The following is a 15,000-nucleotide window of genomic DNA, read 5'->3' on the forward strand; positions in this document are numbered from 1 at the left end:
ACACACACACACACACACACACACACACACACACCACTCCAGACAGTTGCAAAGCAGAGGATTGCTATGTCACCATGAGAGGCTTACCAATGCGACTCCCATCCTGCAAAGCAGCCTTTGATCAGCACCATGGACAGCAGCCGACCTGCTGATCATCTGTTCAGCTGTCCGTGGTTCTGATCAAAGGCTGGCCCAAACACCATCCAATCTAACAGCCTGCCCTGGCCCAAACACCATCCAATCTAACAGCCTGCCCTGGCCCACACACCATCAAATCTAACTTATCACAAACAGACATGCCCTGACAGGTTAAAACAAACAAACAAAACAAACAAACAAAAATGGAAAAGTGAGGTCCCTGACCCCGTTTGTTCTACATATTATAACAACACTATTTAGCATTGTATTTCACATCAAATTTGACCCCATAATCAGAACAAATATTGGGCAGCTGTAGAAACCCAGCAGTGCAAGGACAAAACTGAATGTGGCCATGATTTATTTATGTTAATGCTACATGTAGCAAAAGTTTCTTTACTATACAATATTGCAGATAGACCCTCAGTTCCCAGCTATATATACTGTATATACACAAGCAAATCAGCACTGCAAGGAGGAAACTTGACTCACGAAGCACAGCCCTCATTCAACAGCCATTTCAGAGTTGGCACAATGGTAAAAACATATTCCTACAATGGTATTACTTCCTAAGCCCAAGCGTAACAGCCTCAGCTTTTTGTGGCATTCTGTAGTGTTTGGGTTTTCCATCTATTACCATAAATTCCCATAATGCAACATGCATTCAAAGTTCTTGTGATTCCAAGCAAATTCACATTTGGAAATTCAGAAACAAAGATCTGCGATAAATGTTCCGTTTAAATCTGTTATGTGATGTTTAATGTACTGTAGATCATGTTGTTTTTCTTCATTGGGAGTGGAAATATAATTTTTGTTTGTTGAATGCAGTGGGTGGTCTGTTCATATTGACTCAAAGATGAACAAAGTGCTATATTCTTCAAGCCACCAGGAACACCCTTCAGATGTCATTCTAACTGTGCAGACTACAGGTGTGGGATTAAAACTGCATTAGTCCATAAAATGGAGGGTGGGGGGGGCGGACTTCTTTGGCACACCGGCCTGTGGTAGTGAAGCACACAGAAATATCTTGATGGAACAAAACTGTGTGTGAGTTATTCAAGTGAGGCTTCAAGTTCAGGTGAAATTCATGATTCAATATTCAAGATTAATTTTAATAGCCATAGTGAGTAATCATATATTACAAATGAGGAATTTGCGTGTGCAGCGCAGCGATCACATCAGTAGCAGAAAACAGAGCAGACAGAAAACAATCTCAAATGCTAAATGATAAATTGTGGAGTGTTACATACTGTAAGAAAGCAATTTTCTGCTCGTCGATGACAAGTTGTTTTCGTCTATTACATTGCTCAGAGTTTGTTGCTGAATCTCCTACTAAAATATCCAGGCAGCATAGAAGATGTTTAGCAGAGTGTTGCAGGCAGATTGTTTTCTAATGACTGTATGCAATTTTGTGTGTGTGTGTGTGTGTGTGTGTGTGTGTGTGTGTGTGTGTGTGTGTGTGTGTGTGTGTGCGTGCGTGCGTGCGTGCGTGCGTGCGTGCGTTTGTGTAGCCGTGGTGAAGACGCCGCCCAGCAACCTGTGGATCATGGCAGTCCTGACGCCCGTCTTCTTGCTGATGGTGGTGATCGGCATGGTGGCCTTCATTCTGTGTAAGAGGAACAGGGTCATCTTCAAAACCAGCGCCTTCAGGACCTTCAGGACTCGCTCCAAGGTAACAATGTCAAACCTCCCCGCTAAGCTAACCTGAGCGGGGCAGTTTTGTTTGGTCGCATTGACGCCAATGCAGAAGTACCAAAAACTGCAGTTCCTCGAATGGTCACTTGAGGCTGGCTCCAAAAGCGAGTCGTTCCCCATTCACCACCATGGTAAAATGCCTGGCGTTACAGCAGAAATAGTATGTTTACAGTCTGGTTCAAAAAGCGGTTTTGGTCTCTATAGCTAATTTCACCTTTCATGACGGCGGGTGAATTTTTATATAACTCACCCATTTAGAGTAAGATAGACGATAAAAAAGACGATGTTTTGGGCGTAATTGAAAGGTCGTCTGTCCGGAGTCCGGACCAATAGCTGCGGCGCTACGGCACTGGGAAACCCCCTCTCATCAAAATATGGCTACAAATATGTCACTTATGGCTCAAAAAACAATTGAAAAAACAGAAGAACAAGATGGCAGCGGCCAAAATAACAATCCTGAGGCTTCAAAATGGGAGTCCACAGACCAGCTGCTATGCCCACTGATGACTTCTGAAACTTTTGAAAGGACATTTAGCATGCTGGCTTTTTCCACACCGCTAAACAGGCACTTTTTTTAACACTTCAGTCTCCGCCCCATCTTCTTTCTTCTTCTCCTGTTAATACGACAGACGGGTTGCCGCCTCACTCTGGGCTATTATTTCTCGCGTCTGACCTTAACGTGTCCCAGAAAGCAATTCTACTGTGAAATGTCCACTGTGATTACATCACCGAGCTCTGAATGTGTTACTCATCGCCTGGCAAACCTGTTGCGTGAAGCCCTTCCTTCAGGTCAGGGAATTCAATGCCCATCTGCATGGGCCTGAGCATTTGTTTTCCCTCTGCCCAATAGCCCATGGTCATCGCTAATCATGCGTGCCGTAAAGACCAATCGGACGAGAGGAAGCAGGAAGGGCTCAGTATGCTACCTTGGGGTAACGTTGACCCTTTCACAATAAAGGCTGTGTTCACTCAACATCCACTCAATGGAGGTTAAATTAAATCCAAGACCATGTGATAATAGATCTCTACAACCTAGTTTGATATCAGATTGTCTTCCTGACTGCAGTGCATTGCATGAACCCATAACAGCAGATAATGATATCTGTCCAATAGAAGAAGTAGTGAACATGTTCTGATGTAGGTTTCCATTGTCCAGAATCCCATAGTCGTGAAGCTAGTTTCACATTTGTTGTGATGAATAGATGTCCAACCCAACTGTTGGCTTGGTGAGACGTGCTGTCATTGGCTACATTTACATGCACAGAGGAACTTGGCTATTTCCCAGATTCCAGTTGAGGTCTTCAGCCGGTTAAGCTGTTTACATGAACTTCTGACACCCTGGGATTGAGTCTCTTTGCTGCCGTGAATAACCAATAAACAGAATATCCCCTGTCTGCAGATAAAACACTCTGCCAGCCAAAAAGTATGAAAAGGTTTGGCCAGCAGCGCACACCTCCCTGTTTGAGCGATAGTAGGTAAGAAATGATGATAGTCATCTGTGCAATCTTCTTCTCCTGACAAAGAAGTTACAGGCAATGCTGCACAAGTTTGTGCAGATGATGAAAACCAGAAGTGAAGGCAGTAACATGTTTAATATTCCAGTAAGCCAGGCATCTTAACCATGTTTCTCATCATCAAAGTACAATCTTAACCATGTTATTCTGACCCAGTTCTGATTTTTTTACATGCAGCGACTCAAAACCAGGTTACTTGAGTCAGCGGGTTAAGAGTGTGTGTGTGTGTGTGTGTATTTATGTGTGTGTGTGTGTGTGTGTGTGTGTGTGTGTGTGTGTGTGTGTGTGTGTGTGTGTCAACGAAACCACTGAATGCGACAATTGTGACACTAACAACATGCTGTCAAACAGGCATTGTGCATTAATTGCATCAAATCAGCATCATACTAGGCCGCAGACTTTTTTTTTTTTATTGTAGTCAAATCTATTCTGTTGCTTTGTTTAATTTTAATTATTGCGTTAACGTTTTCCCACATCATGCCCCACTAACTGTTCTATTGTAGTCAAATCTTTTCTGTTGCTTTGTTTCATTTGAATTATTCTGTTAACGTTTCCCTCATCATGTCCTTCTAACTCTCTCCCTGTTCAGACATCATATCGAAGGGAAGGCAGTTACCACCACCAGGTATTCACTGAGTGACCAGTATGGGTGGATAACTGACTGATTTACTGACTGAATAATTGACTCACTGACTGACTGACTGACTGACTGACAGACTGACTGACTGACTGACTGACTGACTGACTGACTGACTGAAAGAATGAATTATACTGATGACTTGTTTAAGTTACCAATCAACAGGTTGGCTGATTGTTAACTGACTGGCTGAAGGACTGACTGACTGATTGACTATTAAATAACAGGTTGACTAGTTGGCTGGCTGCCTTGTTGGCTGGCTGGTTGTTGTATGTGCTGCCTGTTGTTGCTGGGTAAAATTCTTGCATGTGGCTATGCTGTGGACATGACCTATTCCACCATCCTCTCCTCATTGGCTGTGGTAGATCAATAGGAGCAGAGGAGAGGAAGGAGACAGGGGGGAGGGGGGGCAGTGAGGGAAGGTGCAAAAGCATAATAGAGGCAAAGGATTCACCAGCACGTTCCTTGAGGTATAAACTGTTTAGGTTTGAGTTGATGGACGAAATGATTTAGGGGGGGAGGGCACATGATACACATAAACATGTGTACTTTTATTTTTTTACAACATCCGTAAGATGTGCCTGAACCTTGCATCATCAGCCTAGACAACTCCCTCCCTCCCTCCTGCCAATTTCCTTCCCTCCCAGACCGTCCTCATCTTCCTCGTCTCACAATGCGCTCACATATGAAACAGGGACTGGTGTTTTGGGTAACAAGTAGGCCAATGTCTTTGGCCAGTTTATGAAGCTGCAGATTGTAAGATGTATGATGTGTCATATATTGAAATGTGAAAATAGTTAGATTACATTATGTTACATTACATTATGTCATTTAGCAGACGCTTTTATCCAAAGTGACTTACGATATCACATTTTGTCAACAGTACAGAAAACAACTATGGAACACAATCAATGACAGCTAAGATAGATAGATTGATAGACTAGAGTAGCACTGGAGAGTAGTTTGAGATTTTTTTTTTTTTTTTAGTAAAGATGTTAGTTCAATAAGGGCCCAGGTGTAGCCTGAAAAGGTGAGTTTTTAGTCTCCGCCGAAAGATGGGCTGAGACTCTGCCGTTCTGACCGAAGGGGGGACCTCGTTCCACCATTGTGGCCTCAGGGACGAGAAGAGTTGCAATCAGAGTGAGCGACTTTTGAGCCCACGTAGCGGTGGAGGCACGCAGTGATGCGTGCCTCGATTTGGGTGTGAGGGGGTAGAGGTAGAGCTGAGTGTCATCGGCATAGCAGTGATAAGAGAAGCCATGAGATGAGATCACATGGCCAAGATATCTGATATAGAGAAGGAATAGCAACGAGCCCAGGACTGAGCCCTGGGCGACACCAGTGCTAAGAGTGCAGGATCTGGATAAGGATCCTCGCCATAGGACCTGTATGAGCGGTTAGAGAGATAGGAAGCAAACCAGGAGTGTGCAGATCCTGAGATACCTAGGTCAGAGGGAACGGAGAGAAGTTCAAGAACAGATGCTACTCCTAACAGCAACATTCAGAGACAATCACCCTGAAAGTTGGTGAACAAGCTTAGTTTGCTAACAATTAGTGATCCTAAAACTGTTGTTTGTTATATTAAGTGTGTTCTTCAACATCTAACCTTGTGGAATATGGGCCGGGGACTCGGGGGAGAGAGCGTGACTTTTCTTTAACAATCTTTTATCTTGATTTGTGTGATTTCATGGTTGCCTTGTTACTTCTTTTTCCAGACCAGCTCACATATGAAGCAGGTCTCCTCTCCTCCATACCCTGCGGCTCAGTGGGAACTAATGCCTTATATGACCTATGACCCCCCTCCAACCCCACTTATTTTTGGGGGTGGGTGAGGCCCCTCTACTGGATTATGCCAGCCAGATTCATTACGGCTCGAACCCATGGCGAGCCGCGGAACAGCAGATTAAAAACAGCTAATTAAGCCATTCAAATTCAAAATGCAGCCAAAAAGAAGCATTTCAAAGGCCCATCCCTGTGTGTATACTGTTGCCATGGCAGCGCGTCAGCTGATTTGTGGGTTATTTTGGGTCTATCCTTTCCTGTCCCCTATCCCTTGAGAGGCATAGGGAAGAAGGAGGTAGGGAAGAAGGAGGTAGGATGGGTAGGTGGGACACTTTAGGCAGGTAATGGAGCTGGGAACAGGAAATAAGATGACTGTAGTCTAAAAACTCTGCCTGTGTTTGCCTGTGTGTGTGTTCCCCGCTCTCGCCTCGCCTCCCTCATAGTATTTACACATGCGGCGGCCAAACTCTGAGCTTTTATTTGCCTTTCAAAACCAATTGTAAACATTTAATGTTACTTCTGTTGTGTTTTTTAGAGAGAGAGAGAGAGAGAGGGCATCAAATATTAAAGAGTCCCTAAATATGAGATTTCACAAGTGGCGCCGTGAGGCAACAAGTGACGTTCTTAAGCGCAGCCGGTCGTATTTAGCGCCATGCTGATCGGGAGCAGCAGCATGCATGAGCAAACAAGATGCATATTTCACAGAATAATTTGGCCGGCGAACAGCTTGTGGCAATGTGGCAGAGGGAAAGTGGAGTTAAGTACTTACATACCGTACTTTAATACATGTACTTTGTTGGTTAAGCTGTTTGTCGGAAGCACACCTTGAGATGCTGTGCATGTGCACGTGTGCGTGTGTGTGTGTGTGTGTGTGTGTGTGTGTGTGTGTGTGTGCGTGTGTGCGCGTGTGCGTGCGTGTGTGTGTGTGTGATCCACTGCACCTGGCCCACTTGGCCATCAGTCACCACACAGGACAACCTAAAGCTGCAAATCGATCACCTTGGTTTATATTAGGTGTGCATGTGTGTTTAAGCATTAAGCAGTGAATCTACAGCACGCACCTCGCTTCATCGGTCGTCACCAGCAACATTCTTCAAAATGGCTTGACAACACAAAAGTGTGTTGTCTCTGTGTGTTGTCTCTCCTGTGTGTTGTCTCTCCTGTGTGCTGTCTCTGTGTGTTGTCTCCTGTGTGTTGTCTCTGTGTGTTGTCTCTCCTGTGTGTTGTCTCTGTGTGTTGTCTCTCCTGTGTGTCTCTGTGTGTTGTCTCTCCTGTGTGTTGTCTCTGTGTGTTGTCTCTCCGTTCATTGAGAGCACAAATGCAGCGGCTGCCATTCAAATGTGGCTCACGGTGTGTTGCCTTTTGCTGCATCACGCCTCCATATATACAGTATGGCTCATGCACCATGTACATCTCTCCCCGCCATCTCCCCGCCTTCCCCTCCATCAGCATTCTAAATGGCCGTTGAGAAAGCTTCTATCTGTCTCTGACAGACGGATCAGAGCCTGGTGCCGCGTCCGCCGCTGTCTTTATCAAACCCAGCCGTTCGCACAAGATGAAAGACGGCTATTTATTAAGTCAACACACTGTCAGCAGACTCCGAGAGAGAGAGAGAAAGAGGGAGAGAGACAGAGAGAGAGAGAGAGAGAGAGAGAGAGGGAGGGAGAGAGACAGAGAGAGACAGAGACAGAGAGAGAGAGAGATGGAGGGAGAGAGAGAGAGAGAGAGGGAGGGAGAAGAACAGACAGGTAGAAAATGAGGGAGAAGAGAGAACAGAGGGCGGGAATAGGGGAAGGCAGGTCTGAGTTAGGAAAGAGAGGGAGAGAGGAAGTGAAAGAGAGGAGGACAGCAGTTAGGGGAGAGAGGGAGAGACCCTGGGCCAGCATCGGGGGAAGTATGACAGCGGTGACATGTCACCGCCATTTTTCAAGGTCATGCGGTCCCCTCGGCCCTGTCGTTACCCACGATCCATAGTGTCTGCTAATGTGCGACTCCTCAATAATCTATACGCCTAATGCGTACGGGCGGAGGGGGTGGCGGGATGTATTTGGAACAGCCCATTTGAACCGCAGCGTAATGCGATAGGCGAACAAATGTCTGCACTCTGCATACATCTTTAACACGGAAGAGTCACAACTGTCGTCATACATTACTTCAGTGAGCGGAGGGAAGACGCACAGTGCACGCACACACACACGCACACACGCACACACGCACACACACACACACACACACACACACACACACACACACAGTCCCCCTTCCCAGGGAGTTTATTGTTGTTTATTGACTTTCCAGCATTACCAGCGCCCCCGTGTGACTGGTCATTGAGTCCGGCCTCGCTCACAGAGTTGGCATGCAGTCTCTCCTCTCTCTCCCCAGAGGGTTTTCATAGTCCAATTTGCTGGCTGATTACAACTCCGCTCACCTGTGTGGTAGTCCACTGGCTGATTCAAACACTCCTCACCTGAGCTCCTCCACTCTGGAGCCCTCCATGGTGCTGAACCTGCCTTGAGTGATTTTTGCCCACTAATTTTAGCCATTATTGCCCTTTATCTAATTCAAAAACTGGGCTCCGTTAGGTCACCCGCAGGGGTGCTCTTTACACTTCCTGAATGATTCAGGGCAATCGTATGTAAAATGGCATAGCTGTGGCCGAACACAGTTCTGCTCTCTCTCACACGCACACACGCACGCACGCACACACACACACACACACACACACACACACACACACACACACACACACACACACACACACACACAGTTTTCATATAGTCTACTTCCCTGGCTGATTCCAACTGACTACAGCTGTCCTCCTCTGCTCAGGTGTCTTTCCATCATAGCTAACGACTGGAGCTCTCATCGTGCTGAGCCTGTGTTCACTCATTTTGGCCATTAATTAGCCATTTTTGCCCTATTTACTTAATTCACAAATCCTCTGTTACAGTAGGTCACCCGCAGGGGTGCTCTTTACACTTCCTGAAAGATTCAGCGCAATTGCACATAAGATGGCATAGCTGTGGCCGAACACAATTTAGCTCACTCACACACAGACAGTTGGCGTTCTTATTACTAGCGGAATAGCCGTGCTGCAGTGTCTCAAGTATAAATGTTGCGTTGCTTCGAAGTGGTCCTCATTTAAAATATTGCAATTATCTAAGCTGAAATCTACTTATCTCAAATCTCAAATCCACTAGCATTTAGGAGTCTGCAGATATTGGTGATCTCCGGTTCGACATCTAATCTTGGGATGGTCACTTTGTTGCTCCTTGTCTGTGAGCTCCTCCCTGAGGAGGGGTAGCAAGTCTCTGAAGTTGGACTTTAGCAGCTTCCTGGTAAAGCCAAGACACAGTTGAGTGTGTCAGTCTCTGAGAGAGTGCAGAGAGCTTCTGGGTACCCTGAGTACCTCTGGCCAAGTATGACTTTACAAGCCCGTTTCTGCGTGCTTTCCAGCCTTTTAGCCTGCTCTATATATATCCATGCCAGGGCGCTCTCTCTCTCTCCTATCAATTTCCCTGACACTTATCCGCGGTCGCAGCCACGTGCGATCGAGCTGGCGGTGTGTGTATGATATCTCCAATAAATTATTAACAGTCCGCCCCATGGCCCCCACGTGCAGCATATCCTCACATCCACTCCAGAGTTTAACACGCATCGTCAAATGCGTTACGACTTCCTTTTTGGTAAAGCTGCCGAAGATAGCAAAAGTAAGGCCAAAAAAAATCAGGGTTTTGTCTACTTTGTTGTATAACTGAAAAAGTATCTCTCTCTCTCTCTCTCTCTCTCTCATTTTCTTTTACATCAATGGAAAGGCATTTAGCAATACAAAGAACACGCTCAGGCCTTTGCAGCCCTTTTTAATGTTCTGTCTCTTTATGCCAAAACCCCCGGACTTCAAAGGTGCCGTTATTTATTTATTTATTTATTTATTTATTTATTTATTTATGTATTCATTTATTTATTTATTTATTCACTCACTTTTTCATTATTGCCAACCTCAGTGTTGGGAGGCTGATAAAAACTGGTCTGGGGGTGGAGGGAGGACATCCAATTACCTTTATCTGTAATTGGAACAACATTTATCTGGGAGCGTTCCTTTAATATTCAGTGGACCGTGGCAGGTTCGCTGTAAGCAATGCTGACTTCAGTGTAGCCATGTCGGCCTCTTGATTGCGTTACAAATGTCGTTGTTGTTTGGACGGGTGTTGCAGTAGATTTCCTACGCAGATTCGCTTTTACCCAAGCGATGGTGGAGGGGAGATGTTCTGCCTCTAATTCCCACCGTCTCTCAGATGATGAGATGTCTCATTAGAGCCACACAAATGTGATATTTGTTTTTATTGATATGATTTTGTCCAGAATACTGTATACTGTAATTCTGTATTTTGGGGTCTGTAAGCTGTCATAGTTATTATTATGGTCTACCATCCAGGCCTACTCCTGTGATGTCCCAAAATCATACATACTAATGTAATGTTATCCCTGCACAGCATAAGGCATATAATATTTCTAATCGAGGTGATTCGGCAACAAAACCCGCATTACAACTAGATTATACTTGAAAAGAAATTAACAGAGCTGGATCATTTGATTATAATACCAATACCCTTTCGCTGTAGCCACTGCTGGTGTGTTTTGTGTTGTGTCCAAGCGCTGCTTCAGTAGCTGCTAGCTCCATCCTTTGTAGCTTTAGTTAGTTCAGACGACTGTTTGTTGTTGTTGTTGTTGTTGTTGTGGAGAAGAATGAAGGTGGAGGTGGCCCATTTATCGTTATATAGTAGTGGTGTCGTTGTTCGTCAATACGTGTGCATTGCTAACTGGCCGTAGGTATAGAAGACAACCTATGTGCAAGAAGGCCCGTTTTGGCAAAAGCTTTGTCCCAACAGCCATACGAACCCTAAATATGTAACCATACACTCTAGTTACTATGTGGTGTGCAATGTGAACATATGTCTCTGTTTTAGGCTACTGTTTCCTATGTTTATGTGTTTTTTTGTACAGTGTACATTGTATCCTGGTACTTTGTACAACCCTATACCTTTTATGTCCTACATGTTTGTATTATGTACGCACCTTCTGTGAAAAATAATTTCCTCTCTCAGGACAAATAAAGCTATCTATCTATCTATCTATCTATCTGTCTATCTATCTAAAATAACAGCCTATGCTCTGCCCATATCAGGGCATGTTGTGCAGAGTGACTGTAGCCATCCCTTGTAGAAACGCTGTAGTGGATAAGGATCAGCGAGGTATCCGATCCTTCTGTTGCTGTAATGATAAATGTGTGTCCATGTTAGCCGGCTGTTATTCCATTGCTGCAGGCATCTCTCTACTGCTCGTCACCGGCCAGATGCATCTTGTTATCAATCAACTACCTTCGGCAGGAAATGACGTCACACCCCTAAAAACTCTGGTGCAACATGGGATATGCAGTCTTTATCAGACACCATCTTAATAAAACGTAAACTGCAAGCGTCTTTCTATCATAAGGATAGTCCCTGGGCCCCACGTTGGCAACCACTGTCTTAGATCAAGGGAAAGAACAGGACGTGGTGGATTTGCACTTCACCTCCTCTCCAGTAGGCTTTGCTGCGCGGCCTGTCTTTGCTGGTGCTTTGATTGTTTAAGTAAATCACATTTCTCTTCAACCCAGCTCCAGTATGAATGCTCACATTACTGTAACCATGCATCCTTCCATCCTGGTCTGAGTGCTGTATTTTGTGACGACATATCGCTCATTGTGGGTTCTAACGTAGATGGGAGTGCACTTACAGTACGAGTCTGCTTTGTAAAGGTATCTTCCCTCATACAGTGTTCAGCTCTCTCACCAGCTTTTGGCCTGTGCTCTGCAATGTAAAGATGTAAAAATGTACAGTGCAATTCTGCTGTATCCTGTATTGACTTTTTTCTGACTTGTCCTCGCATGCGCTGGATGTCCTGGAAACTGCTACTATAATGCATCATAAATGAATAGAGTTGGCCTCTGGTTGTTTGTGGGTCAATCAGTCCTACATGTAAAGTCAACCCCTTAAAAGAAAATCTCATCATTGTAAAAGTTTGAGTTCCAAAATTCAAAATCCACTTTCTGAACGGATTGATAAAAGGAACGGGAGCTTTGAGCCTGTAGAGAATGGGCCGTGACCTCTGATCCCTATATGTGTGTTGACTTGTTCCCCTGCCAGCCTGTCCAGGGCTTCGACTACGCCAAGCAGCACATAGGCCGCCCGGGCGAGGAGACGGTCTCCTCCGTCATCAAGGAGACGCTGGTGCTGGGCCTGCCGGTGAGGGACGCCCCGCTGTCACTGGACAAGAAGGTCCACCAGGACGGGACGGCCAGCAAGAGGCCTCCATCTGCCGACATACACAAAGGAGGGTAAGGGAGGCAGCTTGTTCATTTGATGTTAGCTTTGCTTGAATGTTTGCTGGTATGTAAGTTTGTGTTAGGGTTAGACTGACGTATAGGGATGGGGATTGTTTAGTATTTTTCTGATTGGCTGGTAACTTCTAAATCTACAGGTAGCAGCCACATTGGCTGGTGATCAAACAAGCATGAATTCACAATATCTGCGACCACATATGCAAATTTCCCACCATACTCCGCCTCTGCCGCCCTGCATTTCAAAATCACCCCGCCCCCCCGACCGCACGTTTATTTTCAAGCCCTGCACTGTTCCTAGCTGGAAACCATGAAGGGAAGGGAAAGCAAAGCCTGAAGTGCTGGAGCAGCTGTCTCAGTCAGTGAACAAGCCTGTGTCAAAGCCCCCCAGCTTTTCAGGAGGCCGAGGCATCAGCAGTGTTAAGCCAGGAAGAAGCCGTAAGCAGTAAGCAGCGCCGCCTCCAACAGATTGGCTTGAATCTGTCTAAGTCTAGTGCTAACGAGGAAATATTGACCTAAGCTTGGAGACCAAATAAATGTATTTGCACATTTGGATGTAACAAATCGCTGGCTTCAGAAAACTGCTGTTAATTGTTGATAACAGCATCGTTCCTAAAGCTGGGAGAAACCGCTATTAATTTAGCCACCAGTGACCATGTTGCATTTTAATAAATCATCCTCCACATTAATTTTGAGACATTAGGAGACTGACAATCAAGTCACTTTAAATGCAATCATTCCAAGAAGTCTGTGCTCTTCTGAATTTAAATATTAAAAACCTGGCTTGGAGAGTGTCAAATGGAAGCAAGTAAGAATGATTGTGAATTAATGTGCAATTCTTGGCAAATGGATTCAGCCCTCAAGTAGGAATGGCATAGATTATGGAAGTAAAGTAAATCAATATGATTTACAAACATCTGCTGGAACCATGCAGTTTTCAATTTAGTTGCCAACATGTGCAGATAGTTGTTTTATTCCCAAAAGACGTCACTATGATTTTCAATTATCATTTGCACGGGCACACAGAATTGAACAATGAAAATGTTTTATTATTTTGAAAATCTCATTTTTGTCCGTCCCTAGATGGTTTTCTGCTAGAAGCTACACCCACCCACGCACCCCCTCAACCCCCGGCACACACACACACATGCACCCACCCGCCCACGTTCAGCCCTGGTTCAGCCCTGACAGCTTTGCTTGAGAAAGTTTGGAGTCATAAATATGCGAAGCATCGTGCTTCTTCTTCTTCTTCTTCCCTCATAGAAATGCAAATTCAGATCCACAGCCTCAGTTTAGAGACCACTAAAGGAAAGATGAATGAAAGTGGGATTAGTTGTGCTCTGCTTGATAAACACATGTATATTTATAACCCTGTGGCTGCGGCCGGGCCACCGGGAGCCATTCAGTGTAACAATGATGACGGTGTAAAAACGCCGGAGAGAGCGTGATAATCAGCTTTACGCGCACGTCTTATGGGGAACCGTTTTTCAAAGATGCTATCACAGGTTATTCAACCACCTGGCTGCACACTCATTAGAAAATGAGGCGATATCTCATCCTTTAACCCGGCGCTGTATGGAGTGTAACAGGATGAGAGGAGTGTGTGTGTGTGATGGGGGGGTTTCAAACAAAAAATGCAATTACTCTTGGACAACATTCTGAATAGCTTTTCTGTCTCGCAGGCAAGAATGAGGTCGCTGTGCTAAACCAGAAAGCTACTAAATACCCACACAAAGGCAATTCTTGCATACAGTAGACAGGAAAGCAGCCTGTGACCCATCGGCCGTGAGGATGGAGAGGCTTGGAACACTGCATTTCATTTAGCGTCGAGTCTAAACAAGTGAAAGGATCAGCTCCTTCTACTTGTTGTCAATGCAAATCGACTCTTGAATCAGGGGCTGTTGTCTGGATAGGACTGGAGTGATGATGCCTTGTTCTGCCTCGTTTCAAGAGGCCAACGCGTGTTCCTTGAACACCTGAAACAAGTGGGGAACAAGTGGTGCTGCCTATAGTGCACTGCAGGCATCAGATTTGAAATACCAACAGCGCAGAACCAGCAGTATTTTGGGAAAAGGTATTTATACAGTATGTAGGCAGGCACAGGTTTCTATGCTTTCCAGGTAGGCTACCCCCATTCATTTTTTTTTAGCCTAAATTTACTTTAGCTTCTTCTGGCTGCTCCCTCAAAATCTCCAAATAAAAACTATCAACTTTAACAGTGTTCACAGCTGTGGAAGCAGCAGGACTAAGCCATGTCCAGTAAGCAGGTGGGGGGAGACTATACTGTCTGCATGGGTAGACGTCGGCACAGTGTGAGACATTTGTTTTGCATTGAGAACACAGACGTCAGTAGAGCTGGGTATTGGTTCAAATTTCAAGAATCGATTTGATTCCGATTCACAAGGTTGCGAATCGATTAATCGCGATTCGATTCGATTCGATTCCGATTCGATTAATTTCAATATCGATTTGGTTATTGATACCAAAACGTGTTTTTTGAGCTGTAACCTGAATTACATGACTGTCCAGTTATGTAACACAGGGGTTCCCAACCTTTTTTTTGCCAAGTAGATACATGGGGAAAAAAAGTTGCGGACCGGTTGTCCATTTGAATATATTTACTCACCAGGTCAAACACCAGGTGACAAAGGGTAATTAACAGCCTTTTCATCTGTCAATAAAGACACTTTCACAATTATACACAGTGATTTGATTTCAGCCTATATGATTTCTAAAAGTAGATATTTGATCAAACATTTCCATTTATGTAGCCTACAGTATTTATGTTTTTGTTTCAACTACAAACATAAATAAACGTCAACTTGAAACTATGTTTCAACTACCACACACAGCAT

At 44.8% G+C, this 15,000-nt stretch overlaps 1 protein-coding gene across 1 annotated transcript in view; it reads left to right on the forward strand.

Annotated features, from left to right (window-relative positions):
- kiaa1549la (KIAA1549-like a) overlaps positions 1-15,000 on the forward strand; it is a gene marked incomplete at both ends in the record, with an annotated part of 60,688 nt that overhangs the window by 23,782 nt on the left and 21,906 nt on the right. Inside the window, 3 exons of the mRNA XM_083654747.1 lie at positions 1,650-1,810; positions 3,937-3,972; positions 11,952-12,142. Coding sequence (XP_083510873.1) covers positions 1,650-1,810; positions 3,937-3,972; positions 11,952-12,142 — 388 coding nt within the window. The remainder of the gene's footprint in view (positions 1-1,649; positions 1,811-3,936; positions 3,973-11,951; positions 12,143-15,000) is intronic.

The sequence above is a fragment of the Poromitra crassiceps genome (genome assembly GCF_964638095.1).
Source record: "Poromitra crassiceps genome assembly, chromosome: 18".
NCBI classification, from domain to species: Eukaryota; Metazoa; Chordata; class Actinopteri; order Beryciformes; family Melamphaidae; genus Poromitra; species Poromitra crassiceps.